This window comes from Fusarium odoratissimum (assembly GCF_000260195.1).
Source record: "Fusarium odoratissimum NRRL 54006 unplaced genomic scaffold supercont1.8, whole genome shotgun sequence".
Lineage (NCBI taxonomy): Eukaryota > Fungi > Ascomycota > Sordariomycetes > Hypocreales > Nectriaceae > Fusarium > Fusarium odoratissimum.
In genome coordinates, this window is record NW_022158694.1 from 1,256,322 (window position 1) to 1,281,097 (window position 24,776).

Here is a 24,776-nt window from a genome sequence, read left to right on the forward strand (position 1 = left end):
GGGGGGGGGGGATAATAGGGCGATATTCCCAGGACGCTGGCAACCAGAGAGGCTGCAGACGGCTGAACGGCAAATAGATATTTAATAAAAGGCGCAACATTATTTTATGCGGTCCCTTTATCTGTTCCCTCCTCTCTACTTACGTGTTTCATTTATATGCACTTCATTTCACCAAAGAACAACGAAATTGCTGGAATAAACAAGTTCAAGGTTGTCACATCAAAGTTCAAACCATGGCATACGCCAGGTGTATCGTGAGCCATGAGGCAACCTTACCATCAACACTGGCTCTCCAATTCTCACATACCAAATACGCCAAACTGTACTCCATGTCCTTGAATAAGAGAATTCAAGACACAGATAGTTGCACCTTCATCTACGACCAAAACAAGACTATCAAGATGATCTTTACCATCTCGTGGACCAACGAAGGCGATGACTTCATCTTCCAAAATGAGCCGGACGCCAAATTTTGGGAGCGAGTTGTTCGCCTATGCAGAACCGTATTGCCTCTGCAGAAGTGCATCATAACAGAGCTAGAGGGAACAGTGTTTAGAGAGATGCTTGAAATTTCTGACCAAGAGTGGTCGGAAACTTGGCGTGCTGCGATTCTTGCGCCCATGCCAGAGAATACTCCCCAGAACCAACCTCATGTGAGTACCACTACCGTTGTACAGGAGGGGGCTAGGATAAGGAGGAGTGTTGCTCGGTTTGGCTCTCGGTTTAGCATACGAGTCCGATTTCCGAGGTTTTCGAGGAAGAAGAAGAAGAAGAAGGGACAGAATGAAGAGGTGGCAAATGAAGCTACTCCTGCTGCTTGAATTTTATAAAGAATGGCGTTACATCTTTCAAAGTTTATGTATCATATACATGTGTGACCTTTCTATCTATGATTTGACCTTGAACACAAGACCGGTCTTGGCCATCCGAGATGCCACTGCCATAAGAGCACCTAGAAATATTGAAGAGCCAGCAAACATCTGAGGTCCAAGGTAACTACCGTTACCAGCTTTGATCAGCTCACCACAGATAAAAGGGCCAGTCAGATTTGCAATACTGACAATACCCAGTATCATTCCAACTCTTGTCCCAGTCTTTCTTGGATCAGGTGCCATTTGTGTTGCGACAGCTGGAAACAGAGCTTGCAATGCTGCAGCAATGAAACCGTATATTACAGCGAACACATAAAGGCCGACTGCAGTCTCTATAGTCGCCCAACAGTATACCAACAGACTAGAAGCTATGCTCAGGGGGATGAGTATGTTGAGGGGTCCTGTCCACTTATCGGCGACAATGTTTGGCATGATACGGCCAAATATCCCAACGCCGTTTAGTATCATCAGTAGATAGATGGGCTCGGAGATGCCCGCTTGATCGCGAGCAAAGGTTCCGAGATAGAAGAAGGCAAAGTAGAGACCCCAGAAGTTGAGAAACATGCTCATGGTAAAGAAGATGAAGGGCAGTTCCTTAAAAGCTGTGATATCGATCCATGGACCACTGGGATGAGGTGGTAGTCGAGGTTTGAGCCATAAAAGGCAGGGGATATATGTAGCAAGCATGATGAAGCCCATGCTTCTGAGAGTCCAGGGGAAGCCTACATTATCGTGGAAGATGAGCCAGTTAATCAAGACTGGATAAACTAAGCCACCAACAGCTGCACCAGCGGCCGCCAGTCCAACAGCAAAAGCCCTATACTTCTTGAAGTACTGTGACAAAACAGCTAGAGCCGGACAGAATGTAAACCCGTTACCTATCCCGAGGCATACAGCTTGAGCGAGGAATATCTGCCAGAACGTCGTGCATAACGAAGTCATGAAGAGTCCAAGAACCTGTAAGAAGACACCGAGTGGGAAGACGATCCGAAAGTAACCGACATCCGTCAGTCTACCAGCTATTACTCCTACTGAGAATAGAAAGAAGACTTGGACACTCCCTATCCAGGATATGGTGGACTGATCTTCGCCGAGAGTTTGGGTGTAGTATTGTTGGAAGATTCCGAAGCCGTTTGCCACGCCCCAGGTGTTGAAGAATACGATGTGGGCTAGAAGAGCTTGCAGCCAAGCATTAAATCCTCCGTCTGGTGGTTCATCGTGAGCCGGTGTCTTTTCCGGTGGGATCTGTTGGGTTTGGTTTTCGATATCAGCCAGTGTCTCGGCGCCGGAGGCAGAGTCTCTATCTTGGTTGAGTAACATTGGAATACGGTCCAATACAAGAAGTTCGAAGCTAACAGCCAAAGTGATACTGATTTGGAAGTTTAAGAATAAAAGTACTGGGATAAGTTTATTACGGTTAAGATAGGTTTAGTTACCATCCTCCAACTACGTCAAGCTTCAAGTCAATTACACCGATATTACCGATATCCCCGCGATAACCGACATACCCGTTCGGCCCGTAAGAACCGACCCTCGCAACTTCACTTCACCTGCATTCATCCCCTTACACATCACAATCCTTTCATTCCCATTCCAATATCAAACATGTCCACTCTTCAAGGCCGTAAGCGCTCAAGGCTTGCCTGTGAAACATGTCGGGATTTAAAACGGAAATGCGACGGAGCTCAGCCCTGCGGAGCCTGTGTCCGTTTTGAGTACGACTGCACCTACAAGACATCTTCCAACAAGAAGAGGAAGACTCATGAGGCTACTCTTCTTCCTTCACCTCCTGTTCACACTGAGAAGGACTCTAGACCTTCGAGGAGTGATCACGCTACGTCGCCAAGGCATTTACAGTCGTTGGAGGCGAATTCTGGGGCTGCGTTTCTTAGAAGGTTGGCGTTGAGGTTGGATCCTAAGAACGCGCCGCGGATGCACACTTTCTCTTGGAACGCGTTCCTTGGAGCGCGGAAGTCTTCGCACGTTCCTGTTTCGAGACCGATCACAGACTTACTGTCGAAAGAAGACATGGAGAGCTTGAGTGCTGTCTACTTTCAAAAGATGGACCCAATCTATGGTTTTGTTGATCGTGATGATATCTCACAGACCATACAAGGGAGATGGGCTGGTTATGTATACGATCAGTCACAAGACTCTATCCTCTGCGGTATAGCAGCTATCGGGTGCTTATTCTCACAAGTTGAGCCTCCACCAGTGGAGCTTGACTTGATAGAAACAGCAAGATTCATCCTCGAGCAGAAGATGTCCGATGACCCATCTGCTGCTAGTGTCACAGGTTGGCTACTTCGAGTCGTATATCTGAGAATAGCTGGAACACCCCACACAGCATGGATGGCTAGTTCAATTCTTATGCACATGCTCGAAGCAGCTGGCCTGCATTGTGAACCATCCCAAGAATCAGTCCTTCCAGTAACAGAAGAAAAGGTCGATGCCGAGCTTCGGAGAAGGCTCTTTGCTGTCGCCGAGCACCTCAACATATGGATTTCATTTGACATGGGTCGTTCCAGAACTATACTATGCAACTCAACACTCGAGATGCCATGTTCAAGAGAAGGAGACCATACCCATGAGCTCATGGAGTTACTACCCTACTCAACAGAGCTTGATCCGAATAAGACGCAAGACGTTTCCGAGCTTGAGGCCTCGCTGTCAACTGTCTTAAGCAGGACTCATTCTGTTCCGCCATCGATTATGGCACAGACAAACCTCGCATTATGTCTCTGCCGTCGACTTCAATCTATGAACACGACGTTCTCAGGAAAGGTTCTTGACCAGATCCTCTCTATCACAAAAACAGGCATCGAAGCAGCTCAAGCTATTTTAGATGCTCGCTCGCCATGGCATCACATGGCCAATGTGCCGTTTCAAATTATCTGTGTCCTACTAGCCATTGACACGGGAGAATCGATAGCTCAGCTCAAGGACGCAATGCAATGTTTGAGTAATGTTGCTACTGTGTATAACACTAATGCTACGAAAGAGGCTCTCAACACGGCTTCTCTGCTTATACTGATGCAACAGAGGCGCAAGGAGAAGTGTGCATCGAACTTGAGTGACATACTTAAAACCTTCCCGATAGTTTCCCTTCCAGAGACGCGAGATGAGACTCCCGTTACAGAGATGGATGATATGAGATGGCTGAATAACTTGGTTGGAGATCTTTCCAGTTTCGACTATGCTGATTTGGATCGATTTCTCTTCCCGAACATGTTTTGATCAGGGTAGACTTTTTGTCGTTATTCTATGCAATAGTATGATATCCATGTAATCTATAGTCTTATAGCTCCCCCAATGTGTAGTCTACTTCTTTCGATACCACATCCTCGAAGCTCTCTGACTCCTGATCTTCCTTTGCAGCTGAAACACGCCATACATCAAAGCCTCAGCAGTAGGTGGGCAGCCAGGAACGAAGATATCGACCGGAACAATACGATCAACTCCCCTTACAACGCTATAGCTGTAGTAATAGTACCCTCCTCCATTGGCACAAGATCCCATGCTGATAACCCAACGGGGCTCAGGCATCTGATCATAGACTTGTCGTAATGCAGGGGCCATTTTATTTGTGACAGTCCCTGCGACGATCATTACATCTGACTGTCTAGGGGAGGCGCGGAAGATGATGCCGAGACGGTCTTGGTCGTAGCGTGGCATTGAAACGTGCATCATTTCGATACTGCAGCAGGCCAGACCGAAGCTCAATGGCCAAAGGGAGCCAGTTCGGCCCCAATTGGCTATCTTATCTAGCGTCGTGCTTTATTACACATCTTTTAGCTTCTTCTTTTTCATCGTGGCGCGGGTTTGAGTACGTACAGGGCATAGTCGACTAGGTTGTTTGGCTTAACATCGGCGAGCGAAGCTAGGTGCGCATTAGGTGCTATATCCTTAGCCGCCTTGGAGGAACCATTCCGTCTCTGAAAATCGAATCGGTTGTCTGTTATTCTATGAGCTTGCTGTGGGATTGTTGAAGTAGCTGTGATGGAGAGAGGCCGAGCTATAGCTGGAGGATGGTGTAAGTCGAAGTCGATAAGCTCTTTAGAGTTATTGCTCACATCTTGCTAATTGAAATCTGGTCATATTTGAATATCTCGTATAAGTAAATAAATATAATTTTCTAGGAAACAAGAAAGACAAAATAAATAGTGCTGCTGGCTATATAAGACCTTTCCCCGGGGTCCAGGTCGGAACGGGAATTAACCACATAGCCCCACTTATTGCTGCTCCGACTCGGAAAATTCCCACATGGCCAAACTTCAACCTCTTTCATCCCACATACCTTTCAGATGGCGACTTCATATCGAGCTCCGGCATGTCCCGTCTGTAGCAAACCTCTATCCACTAGTCAAAATGAATGTCCATTCTGTCATAAAGTTTTCCGGAGGGCTGATGTCGCTCGTCGCCATGCACGCTCTTGCAATGCCCGACAAGGCCGACCTCTTCCACCACAAGCCAAGCGAGGCAGAAAGCTTCGAGCTTGTAATAACTGCGCACGAGTGAAGGTCTCTTGTAACACGGAACTTCCTTGTCATCGGTGCTCAGCTCGTGGCATTGAATGCACATACAGTTCACTATGTCATGATCCTACACATCGAGCGACCCCCAAACCGAGGGAAGTCCCCAAGGATGACAATCCCAGCTTTTCTTTTCTTTTACAAGCTAGCAATCCGACCCATCCATCTATGGATGCTATTGTCGCTCGGGAGCCGGAAAGGATATCAGAGATGCCTGCTTGGGAGCAACGTGAGACTGTCGGTTGGAGCTCAGGGACAGTCGATCCAAGATTTCTTCTCTTTGATCTATCGGATATGCTTCTAGATGAACCCCAGGACTATGGAGATACCGAAAATAATCCGCTACAATTTTCTGGCGTCTTTGGTCCTTCTACCGAGTCGGCCGATGCTCTCTCGACGCGAATAGTCACTCTGTCAAATATCCTTCAAGAATTAACTACCAACAAGCCTCATCTCAGGGATGGGCTCGACCAAAGTTGTCAACGAGGGTTCTTTACGGCGTCTCATTTTCAGCATGTCCTGGTCTTCTTCTTCCGCCGGAGACACTACCATCAAGACATGATACACTGGCCAACATTTGATCCTGAAAACGTTTCACTCCACCTCCTACTAGCTGTAGTGTTGACCGGAACTGTTTATCTTACATGCCTCAATCAATCTGCTCCCTCATATATTAATACAGCGCTGCTAGAATTAGCAGAAAAGTATGTATACAAGGAGCTAAAAGAATTGTCAGGTCAAGATGTCAGTCCAGTTACTTCACAATACATGCTTGAAATATGCCAAGCTGCGGTGTTGATGAATACTCTCGAGGGCAGTGCAAATCACATCGAAGCTCGCCGAAGAATAGCGAGCAAACGAATCCCATCACTCGTTGCCACGTTGAGAAAATCAAATATGATGAGTCTTAAACACGAACCTGACAAAAGCTGGGGAGAGTTTGTTCAGCGAGAGACTTGTATAAGGATCGTTGCATGGACTTTTGTGAATGACTCACTACTGGGGCTCTTCTGTAACCACCCACCCAGCATAACATCAAAGGAGATGACTGGAGATCTGCCATGTCCGAGTGATATCTGGGAGGCAGATTCAAGCTTGGTCTTTCAAGAAAGGTCACGGCATAGATTAGAGAGGTCTTATCCTTCAAACTGCAGCGAGGCAATGGCAGGAATGCTTGCTGAAGAATGGACGCCTGTTACTAGAGATTCTTTTGGAAGATTAGACCATTCAGATCTCTTCTATCTCTCCTCAGGTACATCACAACCCAGGACAGTCAATAAATGGCAAATACTGACTTTTTCCAGGTCTTGAGCGTCACATATTTCATTATCGTACGTCAGTAGTATCACCCGACTACTCCAAAATGTTGCTATGTGCATTGGATAGATGGGACTCTCTTTGGGCGGATGCTTACGAACGTATTCCAAAGGATGAGAGGAAATGGCTTGGAATAGGGAAGCATACTCCTGAAGTTATGGCTTTGTCAAGGCGGACCATTGAACTCATCGAATCTGGCGAAGCAAAGGAATCGGCTTATCTTCAGGACATTGCATTTTATGACATGGCTGTCTTTCATGAATTCGTCCAGAAGTATGGACAGGGAAGCCCTAGTGCATCGAAGAATTGAAAGGCTGCCTTTACGGCTGCCTCTCAAATATCTACACTTGACTCTCAGTTCTTCTCGGTAACGCCGAGCGATCATCAGTTCATTCCCCCAGAAACCAGGCGATCATCCAACCATTCATCGCCACTGAGCGACAACTCGTGATGTTTATACCCGCCCAGTCCCCGCCATCGGAGATGTACTGAAAACTCTAGTGCGCCAAGTCCTGGGCGAAAGCACGGGTGCCTGATCTTGGCTGAATGCTAAAAATCAGGCCGACAATTTTTCATGCTTCTAGAATGCTGCAAGCAATAACAATTGCACATTGCACAGCCTCATGTGCCAGACTGTCACTCTAGCATCATGCGGGGGCGCGGTGGCTATGGCGGAGATGCGTCAAAGAACGAACTAGAGAGGAAGGTCTCGTTGGAAATATGGAACGTCTTAAGGCAGCCAAGATTGTAAGATTAAGGCATACAGATCGGGGACTTCCAAATCGTGTAAGACCACGTGGTGATCAATACGCATCGCCGCATCTGAAGTTTATTCTCCTGCGGGATTCCGTCTCCGTCTCTGTCAATTGTCCCGTCTCTATATACGAGCAAATCATACCTGGATGTTCTCACGTCTCAACTCAGCCACATCTCTAATGAAAGATCCCACTCAGGAATGTCAGTATCTTGTAAGCTTTTAGTTGATAAACAAAATTTGACAGTCACAAGCGGACTTTTGGCGTATTGGGTTGTCGTAGCGAGCGAGATGTCCCTCAGGTTGGTTCAATTGAATCTGCCTCAGTGACAGCCTTGATCCACACTAAACAAGGATGCAAACCAATGAGAAATGCAATCACCTCCATGTTGCGGCGCTGCAAGCTTAACCCCGACAAGCTTATACGCCCATGCCAACTCCAGGGTCTTTTATGTCACAGACCCACGATCGTCGCTCAAATCATCCTTGAAACAGTGGTCAATTGGTAATGGCATTACCGCGGAACCCAACAGATGATTGACCAGCATCAACATTAAGAGAAGTTTGCTGTCTCGCTAAGTGAAGCTTGTGTCTGGATTAAGGCTGAGCCAAGGCATTCGGACCTTCATTCCCGTTTCTTTGTCTCTTGATGCGCGCCTCTGCAATGCAGCAAACCACCACAAACACGCTCCAAAGTAATTACACCGCTGTGAATGGTTCCTCTGGCTAAGCCACTTTGGTAGGGCTGCTTTTTGTCTCCGCCAAAAACAACAAAAGTCAAAGCACTTTTTTGGCTGGAGCTAACTTAATTTGTTTTCAGAGATTGGCTTCTTTTCAGCTCGTCAGAGCTAAAAAAAAACGCCAGAGACCAATGCTCTCTCCGCTTCCTACGGTGAATTACCTCCTTAGAACAGAATATAAAGAAGACAATTCTTCATGCCTTGGCAATTTCCTTCTTCTCAATCAGTCATCATCTCGAAGGAGCTACCAAAACCGGTCGTTCAGTGACCTCATTACAGCTCAGCCAAGACATCCGCTTGTTCTTTGCTGTTTAGCGGTCGATCGTCGCCCCAATCCTTCTGGAAAGAGCGACATCATCATTTCTGTTTACCTCATTCGCCCCTTGAACCTCATCATAGAAGGTCAACCCCGTGATCTTCTGTCGTTGTTGCCCCCGTCACAGCCTCCGAATCTAGAGGAGAAGGCACGCCTTGTGGATCCTTGCAATTACCCCCGTCATCAATTCAGTCTTACTTACCCTTCCTCAATTCGGATTTCGGGTATTAAACCTTGGAACTGCCCACTTCGGACTGTTCCATCTTGTTACATCCCCAAACTCAAACTCACGACTTTTTTTGTTTCTCGTCGGTTTGGCATCTTCTAATCCGAAATCTTTTGGTCTTCGCTTGACTCTGGTTTCCAATTCACAATCGACACTTCTTTGTTTCATCTAGCCTACACCTACCTGCATCCTTTCGTCATACCAAGACAGCTTGGCCCACAATGAGACCAGACTTCGCAGTCGTGCTATTCGCCCTCATCACATCAACGGTCGCGTCGGCCGTCAATGTACCCCGTCACATAAAGCGCATCGAGTCTGAACCCAGCGCTGATGAGCACGAGCTTTACAAGCGTCGTGGCGGCGGTGGTGGTGGAGGACGCGGAGGTTCCAGCGGCGGAGGTTCAAGAGGATCATCTGGCAGTGGCAGCAGAGGTGGGAGCTCCCGTGGAAGCAGTGGAAGCGGCAGCAGTCGCGGAAGCAGCAGTAGCGGTAGTGGTTCAAGAGGCTCATCATATCGTCCAGGTTCATCAGGCAGCGGTGGCTCCGGCGGCGGCGGTTCTCGCGGTGTCGGTCCTCAGCCCAGCTTCGCAGGCGGTCGATACTACCCCGGTGGTTCATCACGACCTTACAAGTCCGGCGGTTCAAGTCCCGGAAGAATTGCGCCCTACGCTCTAGGTGGTGCTGCTCTGGCATTCTGGCCTGGCGTTTGGCTCTACGGTGCATATATGTATCCTTACTCGCATCCCTACCATTATCACAACGACACCAGCGATGAGGACGAAGAGCGTGATGTCCTCTGCGGATGCTCGCGATACGAGTACTGCGCATGCGACGACAACAACAGCACCCAATACTTCGACGAACTCATCGGAAACGGAAGCTACGACGCACTCAACAAGTCCATCGTCAATGTCGCAGAGGTCAACGGCACAATGACAATCCTCATCAACGGAACTCTGCCTAACGACACAGCCCTTCCTGACGAGAATGCATCAGACAATGGAGCAGTATCAAGACGACATTACCCCTCCCTGGAGAAAATGGGCTGGGTAGGTATACTCTCCATCGTCTTGACAACAGTCCTTTATGTCTAGGGGGCTTGCATGATTGTGTTTCTTGTCATTATAGCGATAAAACATGTTGAGCGTCGCCGGGCAAACCAGGCAAACCAGGCAGACCGGGTAGCTGGCCAGTAGCAAGCGCAAGTTTAATGAGTTCATGGGTTTCACGGTGTTATTGACGGCGTTAATACCCAACTGGGAGGATTCCTGTACTGTTAGAGAGTGGCATTATTGACTTCGAAATTCTTGTACTTATTATTGTTATTGAAGTATTCAGTATTCGTCATACACTACGCGACGAACGGAACTTGTTAGAAATATACTGCATCCTTTTCTCAATTCTGTTCCCATCAATGATGCATCATTCTTGAGCACCTCAGCAGGCCTCAGTGTGACGTCCACAGCATTCATGGAAGGAAACAGTCAAGGCAGACTCCATCTCCTGGCATCATCCCTGCGCAAGTTTACATCACCGTCCAGCTCAATGGCTTTAGATACACCTATGGTGCCACGATGTACAGACCGGTGTTTCCAAAACTCGCTCGACGTTGAGATAAACGATTGGGGGCTAAAAATACTATGCTTATGTTGTGTAGGATTTGATCTATGCAATGCTGCCCTGTCATGATACTCCCCAATCAGGAATCCGCCGAGTTTTTGCGTCATTTGGGATTACCCATCGAATCATGTTGCAATTTCTGGTATTGTAGAGTGTTGATCTTGTGTTATAGAGGGTTGATCTTAGTGATGATCGTGTATTATGGAGGGTAGATTTCGCTATGGAAGCTTGATTTCGTATGGGCGCTGTGTCTGACCGAATTGAGCTGTGTTTTTGGGGGTCATTTGAAGCAAGCGAGGTTGGGGGGATTTGGGGATTGTAATTTGGAAATTACAATGACAGCTCATGGCGCTTATATGCAGGTTATGTGAGTTCATGTATGTTTAACCGGATTGGAAGATAGCGGGCGCAATAGCAGATTGTTCAATCACAAAACCTTTACCAGAATTAAACTGATATCATTAGTAATTCGATAGACGATTCTCTCCAGCTTTGACCGAGTAATAACCTGCCTCCATTCTTCATTCCCTGCCGATGAAGTCTCTGTGACGATCGCCAGACTCTAAAATACTCTCTATCATACTCAGCAATATTTACAGTCCCACAAGCTGCATATAAACAATATATTCATACAATCTATCCCTCTGTGCGAAGCAGGAAGACTTGGGACCTACATCTTAAGTAATACAAAAGCTCAGGTAAGTTCAGTATAGATTCTAGCAATTTTGGTATATACTTAGCGGGTCTTGAGGCTAGTTATTTCTGGTATCCTTATTAAATGACAAAAAGTTTTCTTGGTCTCTGAGGCCCCCTTCACTATATTGTGATATCAGTAATGGATGCGTCACTTCAGAATCGTGAAGTGTCAAAGTGGTGTTTCGGCTACTCGGAACCGCAACAGGTGGGTGAGCCTGGAGCAACAACCGGTTTCATCTACGATATATGGAGTCAACCTCATATAGAATGTTTTCTTCTGCCATAGAGACTTACGAGCCTTTCCGTGGGAATGTGTAGTGTCTTTAAAACGCAGCTTCGCCACCAGCCTGGCCAGTTGCTAATCATTCACTGTGTGTTTAATATGGTTATTCCTCGAGTACACAATACAGTAAACGAACTCGTACTTCTTGTGAGGGCTATATTCCTTAACGTCCAAAAGAAAAGTTCAAAGCAATGAATGTGCTTTAATGTCAAGCGTTGCTCATACTTGCGTGCCACCTCTCCCAACTGGGTCCTTCGTACACCCTGTATTGACGAGATGGCCGGCTTTTAAGGAAATTTAAAATCACTTACTCGTACGGTTGCAAGTTAAAATGAGCTTTGAGTATGCATATATACTTACTGTGAGGCCGTGGGGAGTAAGTCGTAAGTTCCTGTTCATTTATGATGGCCCAATAAGAGGCGCCCTATCTACGCAGAGTTGGAGTAGATATAAAGTCCATACTAACATTACAATACAAGGCTATCTTTCTTTTATATCTACCTTGTGGTTCTTTTGTCCTCTGCAGCAGAGCCGGCAGGTGGTAGATCGTCTGTTGATGCCTTCACGGACTTGAGCCGGACAATGAACTTGTGACCATCATTTATCTATAAATGAGGCTCATGACACTTTATATCTCTTTTCGGTGTTTAATTCTCAGAGGAATCTGTAGTCCTAGGCTGCAATTTTACGCCTCGTCTAACAATGAGTCGAGCCTTTGGCCGTGAACCTCCTGGCATTGTGCATGCTGGTGGGCGTGCTATGCTCTTGATCTGCTTTCTGCATAACATGAAGCCTTATGCATTTGATGATACAGTATTTTGAGGCAGGTTCCCGGCCACGTATCTATTATTTAGGTTCTCGGTTTGAGAAGATGCCAGTCGTGAAACAGTGATTCACGCCATCCTTGCTCTATAAATTCGTCAGTTTGCTTCTAGGTAACTTTATTCTTTCAACATATCACATCAACGTAAAAGTCTTCATTCGCTCATCTATCTTAGAGTATTACTGTATTGATTTGATCTTATCTTATTGCAACTATCTTATGCTCCTTGGCGACTCCCTTTGTAAGTCCAATGTTCATTTACTGGTAACATTTCCTTACAAAGTCACCAGTTTTCAGCTTCAGCTTAAACTCCACAACTCTAGAACTATTCAACCAAGTATGATATCACAGAGACGGTAGTGGCTGTAAGGCTTGAGAGCAAAGTTACATCACCAAGGTGAGTTTCTATTGAGCCATCTACACGATAATTGTTCCTTGTCGCGACAATAGTGTTGAAGTGGAGACCTGCACGCCACTCAACGCCGCCCCATCTCGAAATCCGAGCACTGGCCTTTCCGCTTCCTCCATCCTATCTTGACGTTGATTGGCTAACTCCACGCTCATTCTCAGGCTCTTGGGCATCTTTCCTGGAGAACGCAACCGTGAACAACTCAGCTCAACGCAAACACGAATTACTTCCCTTCAATCTTCACACGACGGCCACGAATCGCCGAGCGACGGCCGATCATCAGCGACGCGATAAAATTATGATATAAGAATAACGACACTTCCGCGGCCTCTTAGCGATCCGATTTCAAGATTGCGACACCGCGATCATGGCTGAAGAGAACGATTTCTCGTCCTTTGACGAGAACGCCTGGAAGGCCCAGGACGCCGCCGACGATCGAGAAATTGCGAAACTACTGGGAGATTCGCAAAATAACGGAGGCGGCATCGTTCTCGACAATGTCGCGTTCGATCAGTCCGGTAAGGCGGACGATGCAGAGGATTACGAAGATATCAGCGACGATGATTTACCAGACGAGGAGGAGCCCAGCGCTGGTGTTTCTATGGAGATGCCTGGCCTCACGGACGATGGCGGAACCAGTCACGATCCAGATGATCTCTTCGGAGAGGGACCTTCTTCGCCAGATCCAATTCTAGGTCCCTCTTCCCCAGCACCTCACATTCGCGATGCCGATACTACCGACGACACCCAACCTCTCGATACGAGTCTTAGCTTTCCTGGCATCAACTTCGACCCCGAACCACATCTCGATAACCAGGATCCTGACATTCCCGCACCCGCTGAAACCGTCGAGGACCTCCTAAAAGCTACATGGCCTGCTTTCAAGAAGGGGCACATCTTGACATGGAGCGAACTCCTACCAGCCAAGAAGGCCACATGGAAGGAGAAGAAACCCGTCAAAAAGCCCAAGCAGCTCGTCACCAGCAAACTTACACTCGAACTCGCTCCCGATCAAGAGAAGCTGTTCCGTATCCCAGGCACTGCAACCATCACCCGCAAACCTAGGCAGGGCGAGGATAGAGGTTTAGTGTACTGTGGCATGGACCAGGAAGATCAAGCCGAAGATAATGTCCAGTTCGATCTCGATCAAGAGTCCGATTCCGAAACGGTTGCTGGCTTCACCCTACGTGATATTGAGCTTGCCTGCGAAGATTGGGGCGCCAGCATTGAGGCTATCGAAGCTGATTTCAAGGCCCGACAAACCGCCGAGCAGCAGGAACAGCAAGCACGGAAGCGCGTGTTTGAAGAGCAGGATGAAGAATGGGATGCTGAGTTCCTGATGGACCTTGGCGACGAGGGACCATCACGACCGAAGAAACGCAAGACAGTGAAGCTTGGTCTACCAGAGATTCCCCGCTATGCTGCCCCCTCCTTCGACAATTTCGAAGACGCTACCCGCAGAGGCGCCAAGAGGGTGCAACTGGATATGAGCGATCCTTACCTCCTTATCGAAACCCAAGAAACTCAACGAAATGCAAAGCGACCCCGCACAGACAACAAGCTGAAGCGCATGGCTAACGGCAACCTCGGCCGCGATGTCTCCAACCGCTTCAACATCTCGAACGACGAGGCATACGAGGCTTTGAAGGAAAACCACCAAAGCAAGGTTCGCGCTACACTTGGCAACATCTCTGTTGAGCACAGTATGCCCGCTATCAAGCTCTCATGGCCGTACTACAAAGTTAAGCTCGGTGGTACGACAGATGAGTATCATCGCCCTCGTTTCAGGTACAAGAAATTTGCTGGTCATATCATCAAGTTTGACAAGCCTGCACACCAGAAGCGAAAGCAGATGAAGGGCAAAGCGCACGAAGTCTTCCTCAAGTCCAAGGATTTGAGTATTAACGACAACTCAACGGCTGTTCTTTACGAGTACTGTGAGCAACGTCCACGAGTGCTCAGCAGCTTCGGTATGGGCAACCGCTTGATCAACTACTACCGCCGGAAAGACACAAATGAAGACGAGCAACTCCCCAAGCAAGAACTTGGAGAGTATCGCATGCTTCTTCCTGAAGATCGATCCCCGTTTTCCCTCTTTGGCACCGTTGACCCCGGTGAGACTGTACCAACATTACACAACGAGATGTACCGAGCTCCTGTCTTCAAGCATAACCCAAGAGGAAGTGACTTCTTGGTTGTGCGCAGCACCACTGGTGAACATGGTTCGAGGTGGTTTCTCCACAAGATCGATCATCTTTATGTCGTCGGTCAGCAATTCCCTTCAGTCGAGGTTCCAGGACCACACAGTCGCAAGGTTACGAATGCCTCGAAGAACAGAATGAAGATGCTCGCATTTCGCATGATAAGACACAGCGATACCGACAACTGTCAACTGTCCGATATCACCAAGCATATTGCCGACTCAACCGATACTCAAAATCGCCAGAAACTCAAAGAATTCCTGCAGTACGACAGAGAGAGCGGTGAGAAGGGTATGTGGCGACTGAAACCTGGCGAAATACTGCCTGATGAGAGTACGATTCGTTCCATGATTAAGCCGGAAGAGGTTTGTCTACTTGATGCTATGCAACTTGGTATCAAGGAGCTTGAGGACGCCGGATACGACCCTCGAAATGCTTCCCTCGATGAAGATGTTCAGAACAACGACGCAGATGGGGATGACGATGATGTCGAGGATGAAGGCAGCAAGATTGCCAAGGGCGCCAAAAAGCAGCAAGAAAAGCAAGAAGAAACTCTCGCGGACAAGATGGCCCCATGGAAGACAACTAAGGCTTTCATCGATGCATGCGCTCAAAAGGCCATGCTTCAACTTCATGGTGAGGGAGACCCGACAGGCCACGGTCTTGGCTTCTCCTTCATTCGAACCTCCATGAAGGGTGGATATATCGAGGCAGTTCAGGGACCACTTGCTACATCTGCAGATGCCATGGAGCGTGAAAAGCGAGCTAATGGTGGCCACGCCTATAATGTCAAAAAGCAGCAAGCAATGTACGAGGAAGGTATTCGAGAAATTTGGGAGAAGCAAAAGTCTACACTCTCAGATGGTCAAGAGCATGACGACAAAGATGTTGCAGTAACAGAAGACGAAGATGACAGATTCAACGTTCAGTCAGCCATGACTCCAGCCCAGTTCGACGACGGTACCAGCCAAATTAGTGGTTTGACTTCGGCAAGTCGACAGCAACGACGCGCTATTCGCATAACCCGAGAGATCCGAATGCCCGATGGCAGTACGCAAGATCGAGTCGAAGTCGTTCACGATCCGGTTGTGATTTCGCAGTATATGAAGCGGCGAACAGAGGCGGATCTTGAGATGAGAGAGTATGTGCACCCACCCAACTCGCGTCAGACAGTCCAGCAGCCACAGAGCAGGGGAGTCGTGACAAGAAAACGTCGACGAACTTACGGAGTCGGCACCCCTGGCTCAAGAAATGACATTGTTGGATTGGAGTTTAGAGCACCGGCTTACGTGTATCTTTCAACAGCATCTACAGCTCCCGTCCTACAGGCAATGCCGACCATGACCGTCTTGCAGGCATTAGGTACGTCTTCTCGAGTCATGGTGTGATGATCGATACTAACAGTAACGCAGAATCAAGAAGGAGCTCGAACGACTCGAGAAGAACAAAGCTCGACGACAGGCTCGAGAGCAGCAAAAAGAGCTCCACCAAAAGGCCAGCACAGGAGATGCTGGGTCACCCAGTGTCAATGGCGATAAAGTCCCAACTGGAACAACCCGCAAGTGTGCCAATTGTGGCCAAGTCGGTCACATCAAGACAAATAAGAAGTATGAGCCCCCATTCTCCATCATCACTTCCCTTTGTTTCTCCCCCTCCCCCAATGTCGTTCAATTGGTGTGCACCTCTAGAGGCCGACAACACAAAGCGCAGTCGCTCGCGCAAGTCCCAATTGCAACTCGCCATGGAGCACTGCGACAAAGACAAGGTACGAGATGCCAGAAGGCGTGCTGAAGAAAAGGCTCGCGAGGACAAGGCAATCGCTCGTCAACTAGAACAGGAGCGGCGAGCGGCAGAGAAAGAAGCAGAACGCGAGCGGCGAGATGCGGCGGCCAAGCGGCAGAAAGAAGAGCGTGAAGCCAAAGCCCAGCGAGTTCAAGGGCAACGAGCCGCTGAAGTCAAGCGACGTGAGGAAGAAAAGGCTGAGCGGAAGAGAGTCAAAGAGGAACTCCAGCGCCGTGCCCGCGAGCGAAGAGCCCGCGAGCAAGAGATTGCGCGTGCGCGACGTGAAGCTGAGCGCATCCGCCGTGCCTGGAAGGTGCCCAGATGGCGCTCTGGAGGTGCATGGCGTTGAGAAGACCAATTCGTGCAACGACTACCACATCACATACAACGTTTCTTTTGTGATTGACGCGTCTTTTCAAAACTCTTTACTAACTTGTTCCTCAAAGGTTATGTCCACTGCTTAACGGCACGATGAAGGCGGACAATGGCGCTGCTGAGCACGGAGGCTTTGGTAACTACAATGCTCCAGGAGGCGCTGCTGGATCGCCCAGTTAGAAACCGATTACTGCTCTTAATATGTGAGCTTGATCTCGATCAGCCAAAACTACGAGGTCGACTTTTGAGAATGGTTAGTTGATATGGTTTCATCGTCAGCATGAAGGAAAGCGATGGCTCTATTATTCTTGGTTTTATGTTACTTCAAAAACGCTTCGGAGAGAGAATCGAGCTGTACATTAGGGAAGCTCTGGTACACCCTGACGAAACCAGAGGCGGATGGCATTGAAATGGAGTTTGGGATCCTTGTTGCTTCACGGAAAAGGCTGGCATGGCAACAGGAAAGATATTGCATTTACCTAGACTGCGTCGACGGTTCTTCTGACAATATGCTATTAATAACATCATTTGAAACATTAACTTTGTTCCTGTTTGTTTGCCGAACTTCATGATACTACGTACGCTTGACAACGCGGATAGCCATTGCCGGGAAACCCTAGACGAGCAGAGGTAGTGAGAGTCTACCAACTCTACAACTAGCACCCTTGACAATGATGTGACGAGAAGTGATCCGAGTATCCATGGATTCGCATGCGGTGAAGATGTCTAGAATACGTAGGTGATGAGTTGTTGGTGGTGCAGTTGACCTCTCACATCTCAGAAGCGGCCAAATTTCGAGATGCACATTTAGCCCCCATTATAGTGTCTCCACTGATAAACTGGGTTAATCTCCTGACAAGCTGGGTTAATTGGCCCGCATGGTTGATGCATGACCTGGTCCCGCGTGTGAGGCTGCTATGCATAATTGTATTTTTAGAAGCTGGAAAATGACGGTTGGGAACTAGGGTCTGGCATATGTCATGAGGACGGTGAGTTAGGGGAGATAAGCTATAGCTTTACCGATGCCAATAGCTTCACGAACGTGTTTAATGAGTCTAACTCTACTGACTCAACTTCTCAGAATCATTGTGTCGATCAAGAAAGTCAGAGCTTAGAGCCACCCATCGGGGAGGAGAACAGGCCACGATCATCGACGCAAGGGCAAACCTCAAGCTAAGAGACGCAGCAGCCAAAAACATGGTGGAATACGAAAGCCGTTGCAGCGGAATGGGTGGGAACAAACGAGGCTCAGCTTCCTTTCCTGTCTGTCAAGTTGCATGAAACACAGGAAGCGATATCCGGAAGAGTTGCTTTAGCCTCGTTTGCTCTAGCTGATGTGTTGTTTCCGTTTGACTCAAACCAGGATATGGCCTGGGCTTTGTGGTTTCAAGACGATAAGAGCTGTCTTGAGAGGTTGGTGGTTGAGCCTTAGGCTTCTTATTTGTTCGTGAAGAGACTTGGAGTTGAGGCTTTTCCTTCTGCCAAGAGCCGTGGCTAATATTATACCTGATATACCTTCGACTGCTCTGTACAAAGACACCTAGCCAGATCTGGATAGAAAGCAATGTGGTGCGACAAACGTCAAGTCAATGATGTTATTTCTAAAAGTCGGTGGTTGGACCTCCACTGTCCAAGTTCCATCCCGCTGTTGCGTCCCGTCCTGGTCTGTCTCCCTGAACTTTGGCGCCTCTTTAGGGGACCATTCCAGGGCTTCGAGTGCCGTAGTCCAGGCCCTGCTCCACTAAACCCACCATGACGGTGAGCCCCGCCTGACCTGTATCCAATCACGCTCACCTTATCTAAGCAAGGAGTTTTTCCTGCGGGTTCCATGCTGCCTTCTTTTTTTCCCTCCCGTCGCTTTCTCCATCCCGCACCCGCACGCACGAGTGAAAGTGAACACGATCCGTCTATTATTAGAAGCCATCCATCTATTCCCATCCCAACCACAGACGCCAGATTCAGCCCCATCAACGTCTTATCGATCCAAAACCTTCAACTTAACGGTCGCTCGTTTGTGTCATTTTTTTCCACTCTTTGCCCCCTTTCTCCAGCGCAAGCGCAAGCGCCAGGAAATCCCAAAGCCCTCTCTTGATCGCTCAAATCTTACTTTTCTATCGCTATCGCGTCGCGTCGCGCAACGGTCTTGAGGGCAGATCTCATCTAAACCTAGTCTCCTTATCGCAACGGCTCTCGTGAACTCAAAATTTCATCTGCGCATCAAATCTGATGATATACGCGACTCGCATGCCTGCGTCACTCATCCTCTGCCTCACTCAGTACCCTCTTCTATCCCGCTCCCCTCAGGGCTAAAAAAGAGGTACCACCAAAGGCCAAGCTTAAAAAGAGATACCGTCGACGCGCTACTGCACCAAGTACCCCTCCACCAGCTGCCAGCCACTAAGCTACAAAGGCAGCCAACGGCCTGGGGGTCCTTCGACTGAAAGGTTACTTCTACTTCGGCTTGTCCCAGCTCCAAGCAAAGCAGAGCAGAGCAAGCCAAACCACCTTCGCTTCCCTCACCAAATCCTCTCCCGCTCCCACTCTTTTTTTCCTCTTAAACAACCTTCCACGGCCACCGCGACAGCCGCCTCCGTCATCTCGCGCAACCTGCTCCTCTTCTCTCGGCTTTATCCATCGACTTTTTCGGTTTATTTCTCCGTTTCCTCAAGCGTTCTTTGGTACCATCCACTTTACCACGCCGTTTAACTATTCTTTGTTCTCGCTTACGATCACGACTACAACCGCGCTTCAACTTGACTTAACTTCACTTGACCTTAACCTCGCGGCTCGACTTTCTCCGCTTCAAACTGTCGACTCCTTTTCTTTGCGACGATCTGCGCGACCCAGTTCCAATTCCACCCTGCTCCACTACCAACGTCTCAGGCATCTTCCAAATCTCCTTGGCCGCAACCGTTGAGCTTCCCCGCGTGGAAACGCGACACATTTCTCCAACTTGAACTGCACAACCGTTCAACATGGGACGAAGAAAGATTGAGATTAAGGCGATCAAAGATGACAGGAATCGCTCTGTGTAAGTAAACCCCAGGAACGGCTACAAATCACCAGACCTTGGGGTCTTCAAGTTCGCGACTAACTGGCGCACAAAGCACCTTCCTGAAACGCAAAGGCGGTCTTTTCAAGAAGGCTCATGAGCTTTCCGTCCTTTGCTCCGTCGATGTCGCCGTCTTCATTTTCGGTAACAACAAGAAACTTTACGAATATTCGTCAACGGATATGCGAGAGCTTATCCACCGATATCAATATGTGAGTCCCACTTCTGGAGGTGGTCGCAACGCCTCTGAACACAGGCTGCGACTACGACGCGCTGTATTATTTGCTAATAGATAATAGCATGGCGGTCCCAGTGAACACAAAGGTCCTTCCGACTTCAACGGTGGAAACGATGATGACGAGGATGAGGAGAACGACGGCACCCCTCCCCATGGTCCTGAAGTTGTCGAGAACCAGATGATGCCTCCCCATGCTTACGGACAACATCAACCTCCTTTCCCACAGATTCGGCATCATACACCTTCAGCATCACCACCTATTGGCAATGGCGGTCCATTCCAAGCGCATCCTGGTCATCCTATCCAGCGACAACATACTCCGCAACCATCGATCGGCTCACGACCGGCATCTCGAACGGATATGCGCCGCATGGGTCCCGGCATGGTCCAGCCTCCACCTCCGGCCGGCCCTCCGCATCCCGGAATGAATTACATGCCCAACCCGCCTATCTACAACTCGCCTCATCCTCCCGGTCTAATACCTCAACATGGTCCTCATTCTCAATATGCTTATCATCAACAGCCTAGCCACATGCAGCAACCAGGACCGTACATGGATGACCGCAGGTCCCCGATGCCCTCTCCGATGCCTCCCGCTTACACTTCGCAACCGCCGTCACAACCAATCCAAGCTCCTGTTCGTCCAACGCCATCGCCTCAACCACCTCAACAACAGCTTCCTCCAAACATGTCACAAATGTCACCTCCGCCGCCCCAGCCTGAACGTCGACTTCATGATCCTCCGCCACCGCCTCCCGTGGAACCCAAGACGGAACCACAAGAACGCCCTCAGCCGCCATTACTGAACACGGACAGTGCCATTAAGAAGCTACCTCAAAGAAAATCTCACAGTATCTTCACTCCCATCGAAGAGAACCGGTCTATTTTGTCCCAGCATCTGGCATCTTTTACTTCCGAGTCGAACAAATCAGAGTCTGCTGCTGCCGCTGCCGCTGCTAATGCTGCAAACGCCGCCAACCGTTCACAATCAGTTGATGTGGCTGCACTGAACCGGGCCGCGGATGGGCCCAAATCATCACCCCATTTGCCACAGCGTGCCAGTACTCAGACCGATGAAAAGTCTCGAACGGTATCGCTGTCGTCAATACCAGAAACCACTTTGACTCCGCCTTCGCGTTCTAACAGTGCAAAGGCCGGCGGTCCCGGAGGAGCTCGACCTCGTGGCCCTCGCTTAACGGTGCAGATTCCGGATGGCGGATCTGAAGGCGGCGGTAGCGCACGAACGGCAGAGTCAAACTCGCCGCGGGTTGCCACAGAAACTACAACGCAGGCGCCCCAGCGCCACAACTCTCAGTCATCACTTGTGCTTCCTCCTCCCTCTCCGTCTGCGTCAGCAATATTGTCCGCAGGTGCTACTGGTCCGCCAAATCCTTTTGCCCGGCCGCCTCCTCAGCAGAATATGAATGGTGATACTCCTGTCTCTGCCTTGCCATCACGTTTCTTGACAAATGAACTCCTTCCGAGCCCAAGTAGCTTCTATCCCGATTGGAACTTCCGGGGAGGTGACAGTAACACACTACCAAGTCCGCTGAACTTTGCAACGCCAGTTGTCGGTTCAGGCCCTAGTTTCCTCAGAGATGACCTGAATACGACACCAAATGCAAACTCAAACGCTTTCAAGGACAGAGATCCTCTGCCTAATGCCAATGGGAGCTCAGGTCAAAACTTGAATGTAGCTCCAAGCAATTCTACTGCAACGAAACGAAAGACTCCTGAGCCAGGAGCCACAACGCAGAGCGATACTGCGGAGGAGTCAGAACCAAAGCGGTTGAAGGTGGACGAGTAATGCTCGTCGAAAAGTGTTCTCATAAAAAAGTTCTTTTTGCTATACGCTTCAATCGACAGGGCATCATAGGCTGGCCTCTGCATGCCAGTCATAGAACGTCATCAGTACCGGCCAGTGTCTTGTTTACGGCCTTACAGTCTCTTGTTTTGAGGCAGCTTTTGCCTGTATTCCTTTCATCTTGAATATTATGCCTGGCTCGTGAGCCCCTTGAGTATAGGGAGGGGTAACTTGCAGAGTCTGGGGGAGCGAACTGTGCAGAATAGCCTGCATGACTAAAAAGTGGAGGGAGTTTGTTCTGGAGGTATAGTTCTTGTTGTAATTTATGTCTGTTTCGGAGGGTGTCGTTTCTGGGAGTTCGGATAGATGATACCGGCGACGAACATGTTGACCTAATCAATATACTGGATGAATAGCAGACTGATGCATGGTGATGTCTTTGAACCTCGTGTATTATCCTGCGTGCCACTACCTGTAGCGAAAGTATCCCGACCTCTTACGCAAACATCTAGCTATATCCAAACATGCCTAATCATTAATCTATCGTTATTCGTGTATCTGTACCCATCAGACGCTGTCTGTCTAAGCGTAGTTCAAAACTCCTTTCAGAATCCACTGTATATCAAGTTAGCATATCTCCCATCATGATCTCATTCAACTTACCAGTTCTCCATTCCCAACCTGACTAGCCACTCTCTCAACCTCCACCTCATCAGGCATAATAACCCTCCGTCCCTCCTTAACGTCCCACCAAACCTCCTTCCCCCCGAGCGTCTTACTCTTCTCCCCCTTCTCCCACGGACTAACAGGCACAAGATGCGCCTCCACAAACCGTTTCATATTCTCCCTCGCCCTATCCTGCCCTCCATCACCCTCATACGCATCAGCACCAAAATTATTATAATCAGCGGGTTGTTCCCACGGTTTGCGCGGTAGCGCATCAACAGCTGAGTTCAGCGGCGCAAGAACAGTGGTATTCGTCGATAGATCGCTGAGTCTTGTATCTGTGGAGGGCTGCATGCGCGCGAACGATGAGAATGATGTTAGGCCGCGGTTGGAGCCTAGGATGTCGCCGAGGGCGACGGAGGGTTGGACGGAGGGCGGGTTGGAGGACATTAGAGGGAGATGGCCTTTTAGAGGGATGGGAGGTTTGGGCAGGGGTGCTTGATTGTCGCGGAGAGGAGACTGTGAGGCGGTTGTTAGGCTGAATAGAGCTGTTAGGGCGATAAGAGGTTTCATTGTGAATATGTTGATGCAGGTTTAGGTTATGGTTGAGGTTTGACAGTATGTACGTCATGAGGGGATTTGCATGTTGGGGGTAACGTGATTGGTCACGGGATCGTTATCTCAATGACTTACACCAGAAGGTTGCGCCGCATGTCTGATACATTCTTTGGGGATCTGCTATCTAGTGTTTATTTAGAACAGCAGCTCACCCTATGTTTATGGTGTTGGTAATAATTCTGGTGCACGAGAACCCGTAAGTGCATAATCGTTGCGAGCCACAAGACGAACCATCCTGTGTTTTCCAACAGGAGTCAGAGTTGGCTTTAAGATAACATGTATTGAAGTGCCGAAGACTATTCTTAAACTGGCCTGATTATTTCTTGTAACAATGCTCTGTAAGACGTTTTTGTTTGTACACAGCCGCTCACAGTCGAACTTGATCTATGAGCGTTTGAGTCGTTAACCGTTTTGACAACGGTTTGATCCACCATGCACTGAGATACGCTGCGTATACAATACAATGAACACGCTAGAACCACAACTACTCGAGTTCGATGCGGGTTCCAATCAAAGAGGACTCGATTCGCATGGTATACATTGTATATTTCCAGCCGTCGGCTGTCCTAGTGCTTCTCCTACCCGGTAGCAGAGATTCAGGGACATGTCACCTACGTCATTGGCTTTGAGATTGAACCCTGCATGAGGAGTCCCTTTTGCAGAAATGAAAAAGGGATCAGCGAAGCAACAGCAGACCGTCGAGACTGCAGGTTACAACCGGCCTGATTTGACTCGGACTCTGAGTTCCATTGACCCTTCGGTACTGGTATTCACATGTGAAAACACGCTGAGTCAGCCCCCAGGTTTCAGTAAGACGGCAGAGGTTCTGGACAAATGGAAGAGCAGAAGTGGCGGAGGCTCAGACAATTTCCGGGGTCAGATGATGCACGTGTAAGAATCTGGGGAAAACTTAAGCCCAAGGAGGACTCTAATCCCCAGAGAAAGAATGGAGGCAAGACTTTCACGTGCTTTTTCAGAACAGTAAGCGAATGAGCGACGTCGAAAAAGAAACCAGCTGACCAGATCAAACTGTCACAAGCCTGAGAATGAATGCCTGTCACTGGATCTCTAGTCATGAACGTGGGGAAGACGGCGTCATGGACAAGATGCGGGAGGGTTTCAGTTATGCAGACGATTCATGTGCTTTTTTTTTTTTTGGAGGAGGAGGAGATAGCATGTGAAAGTCTGATGATTTACTGGACTCGAGAGGAAGAATTGATCAGTTCAGATCACGTGTACGGTTCAAGTTCATGTTTGAGTGATCCGTGGTGTGTCCGGTTACTTGGCCGAGGCGGTCGGTCACAAGTCCGGCTGTGTGGGGTTTGGAGAAGAGAGACATAATTGGATGAGTCTCAGGTGTCAGAAGGAGGAGAAAGATGAAGAGTGAGGAGATTGCATGAGGAGAATTGTTTTTTTTCACATGCTCAGAGTTATAATAAAATAAATAGACGA

General features: G+C 48.7%; 9 protein-coding genes across 12 annotated transcripts; 6 read left to right on the forward strand and 3 right to left on the reverse strand.

The window, feature by feature from the left end:
* Nucleotides 1–173: 173 nt before the first annotated feature.
* FOIG_06237 (uncharacterized protein) lies at nt 174–821 on the forward strand (the record flags this gene model as incomplete). Its single annotated transcript, XM_031205271.1, has 1 exon — nt 174–821. The coding sequence occupies exon 1, from the start codon at nt 234–236 to the stop codon at nt 819–821; it is 588 nt and encodes a 195-aa protein (XP_031065520.1). The 5' UTR covers nt 174–233.
* A 1-nt stretch (nt 822) lies between these two features.
* On the reverse strand, nt 823–2,192 carry FOIG_06238 (uncharacterized protein; the record flags this gene model as incomplete). The annotated part of the gene is made up of 1 exon (XM_031205272.1): nt 823–2,192. The coding sequence occupies one exon, from the start codon at nt 2,190–2,192 to the stop codon at nt 888–890; it is 1,305 nt and encodes a 434-aa protein (XP_031065521.1). The 3' UTR covers nt 823–887.
* A 249-nt stretch (nt 2,193–2,441) lies between these two features.
* On the forward strand, nt 2,442–4,251 carry FOIG_06239 (protein RDR1). The gene has a single exon (XM_031205273.1). It carries the CDS (start codon nt 2,478–2,480, stop codon nt 4,107–4,109), a length of 1,632 nt encoding a protein of 543 aa, XP_031065522.1. The 5' UTR covers nt 2,442–2,477; the 3' UTR covers nt 4,110–4,251.
* Nucleotides 4,194–4,999, reverse strand: FOIG_06240 (NADH dehydrogenase (ubiquinone) Fe-S protein 7; the record flags this gene model as incomplete). Its single annotated transcript, XM_031205274.1, has 3 exons — nt 4,946–4,999; nt 4,707–4,893; nt 4,194–4,647 (listed from the first exon to the last, which is right to left on the reverse strand). The coding sequence occupies exons 1-3, from the start codon at nt 4,968–4,970 to the stop codon at nt 4,194–4,196; spliced, it is 666 nt and encodes a 221-aa protein (XP_031065523.1). The 5' UTR covers nt 4,971–4,999.
* Nucleotides 5,000–5,614: 615 nt separating this feature from the next.
* On the forward strand, nt 5,615–7,031 carry FOIG_06241 (uncharacterized protein; the record flags this gene model as incomplete). The annotated part of the gene is made up of 2 exons (XM_031205275.1): nt 5,615–6,656; nt 6,709–7,031. 2 exons carry the CDS (start codon nt 5,615–5,617, stop codon nt 7,029–7,031), a joined length of 1,365 nt encoding a protein of 454 aa, XP_031065524.1.
* Nucleotides 7,032–8,386: 1,355 nt separating this feature from the next.
* FOIG_06242 (uncharacterized protein) lies at nt 8,387–9,851 on the forward strand (the record flags this gene model as incomplete). Its single annotated transcript, XM_031205276.1, has 2 exons — nt 8,387–9,189; nt 9,280–9,851. The coding sequence occupies exons 1-2, from the start codon at nt 8,979–8,981 to the stop codon at nt 9,849–9,851; spliced, it is 783 nt and encodes a 260-aa protein (XP_031065525.1). The 5' UTR covers nt 8,387–8,978.
* A 2,922-nt stretch (nt 9,852–12,773) lies between these two features.
* FOIG_06243 (transcription initiation factor TFIID subunit 1) lies at nt 12,774–17,512 on the forward strand. 4 transcript variants are annotated; one of them, XM_031205278.1, is made up of 4 exons: nt 12,774–15,930; nt 16,095–16,151; nt 16,202–16,396; nt 17,018–17,512. In XM_031205278.1, exons 1-4 carry the CDS (start codon nt 12,956–12,958, stop codon nt 17,124–17,126), a joined length of 3,336 nt encoding a protein of 1,111 aa, XP_031065527.1. In that variant the 5' UTR covers nt 12,774–12,955; the 3' UTR covers nt 17,127–17,512. The 4 variants fall into 4 exon arrangements, with proteins under 4 accessions (XP_031065527.1, XP_031065529.1, XP_031065526.1 ...); XM_031205277.1 differs by having other exon boundaries at nt 12,784–16,151; XM_031205279.1 differs by having other exon boundaries at nt 12,784–15,930; nt 16,095–16,396; nt 17,018–17,486.
* Nucleotides 17,513–18,750: 1,238 nt separating this feature from the next.
* Nucleotides 18,751–22,509, forward strand: FOIG_06244 (MADS-box transcription factor, other eukaryote). Its single transcript, XM_031205281.1, has 3 exons — nt 18,751–19,977; nt 20,054–20,210; nt 20,298–22,509. Exons 1-3 carry the CDS (start codon nt 19,922–19,924, stop codon nt 22,041–22,043), a joined length of 1,959 nt encoding a protein of 652 aa, XP_031065530.1. The 5' UTR covers nt 18,751–19,921; the 3' UTR covers nt 22,044–22,509.
* On the reverse strand, nt 20,541–23,439 carry FOIG_06245 (uncharacterized protein). The gene is made up of 2 exons (XM_031205282.1): nt 22,704–23,439; nt 20,541–22,655 (listed from the first exon to the last, which is right to left on the reverse strand). Exons 1-2 carry the CDS (start codon nt 23,277–23,279, stop codon nt 22,623–22,625), a joined length of 609 nt encoding a protein of 202 aa, XP_031065531.1. The 5' UTR covers nt 23,280–23,439; the 3' UTR covers nt 20,541–22,622.
* Between the last annotated feature and the right edge of the window lie 1,337 nt (nt 23,440–24,776).

Bases quoted from the DNA above. Each gene is read 5' to 3' on its own strand.
- FOIG_06239 (XM_031205273.1), top strand. From the start codon at position 2,478: ATGTCCACTCTTCAAGGCCGTAAGCGCTCAAGGCTTGCCTGTGAAACA.
- FOIG_06244 (XM_031205281.1), top strand. From the start codon at position 19,922: ATGGGACGAAGAAAGATTGAGATTAAGGCGATCAAAGATGACAGGAAT. The intron at 19,978-20,053 runs GTAAGTAAACCC...TGGCGCACAAAG, and splicing joins GATGACAGGAATCGCTCTGT to CACCTTCCTGAAACGCAAAG. The intron at 20,211-20,297 runs GTGAGTCCCACT...AATAGATAATAG, and splicing joins TTATCCACCGATATCAATAT to CATGGCGGTCCCAGTGAACA.
- FOIG_06245 (XM_031205282.1), bottom strand. From the start codon at position 23,279: ATGAAACCTCTTATCGCCCTAACAGCTCTATTCAGCCTAACAACCGCC. The intron at 22,656-22,703 runs GTAAGTTGAATG...CTTGATATACAG, and splicing joins AGGTTGGGAATGGAGAACTG to TGGATTCTGAAAGGAGTTTT.
- FOIG_06243 (XM_031205277.1), top strand. From the start codon at position 12,956: ATGGCTGAAGAGAACGATTTCTCGTCCTTTGACGAGAACGCCTGGAAG. The intron at 16,152-16,201 runs GTACGTCTTCTC...ACAGTAACGCAG, and splicing joins GACCGTCTTGCAGGCATTAG to AATCAAGAAGGAGCTCGAAC. The intron at 16,397-17,017 runs GTATGAGCCCCC...TGTTCCTCAAAG, and splicing joins CACATCAAGACAAATAAGAA to GTTATGTCCACTGCTTAACG.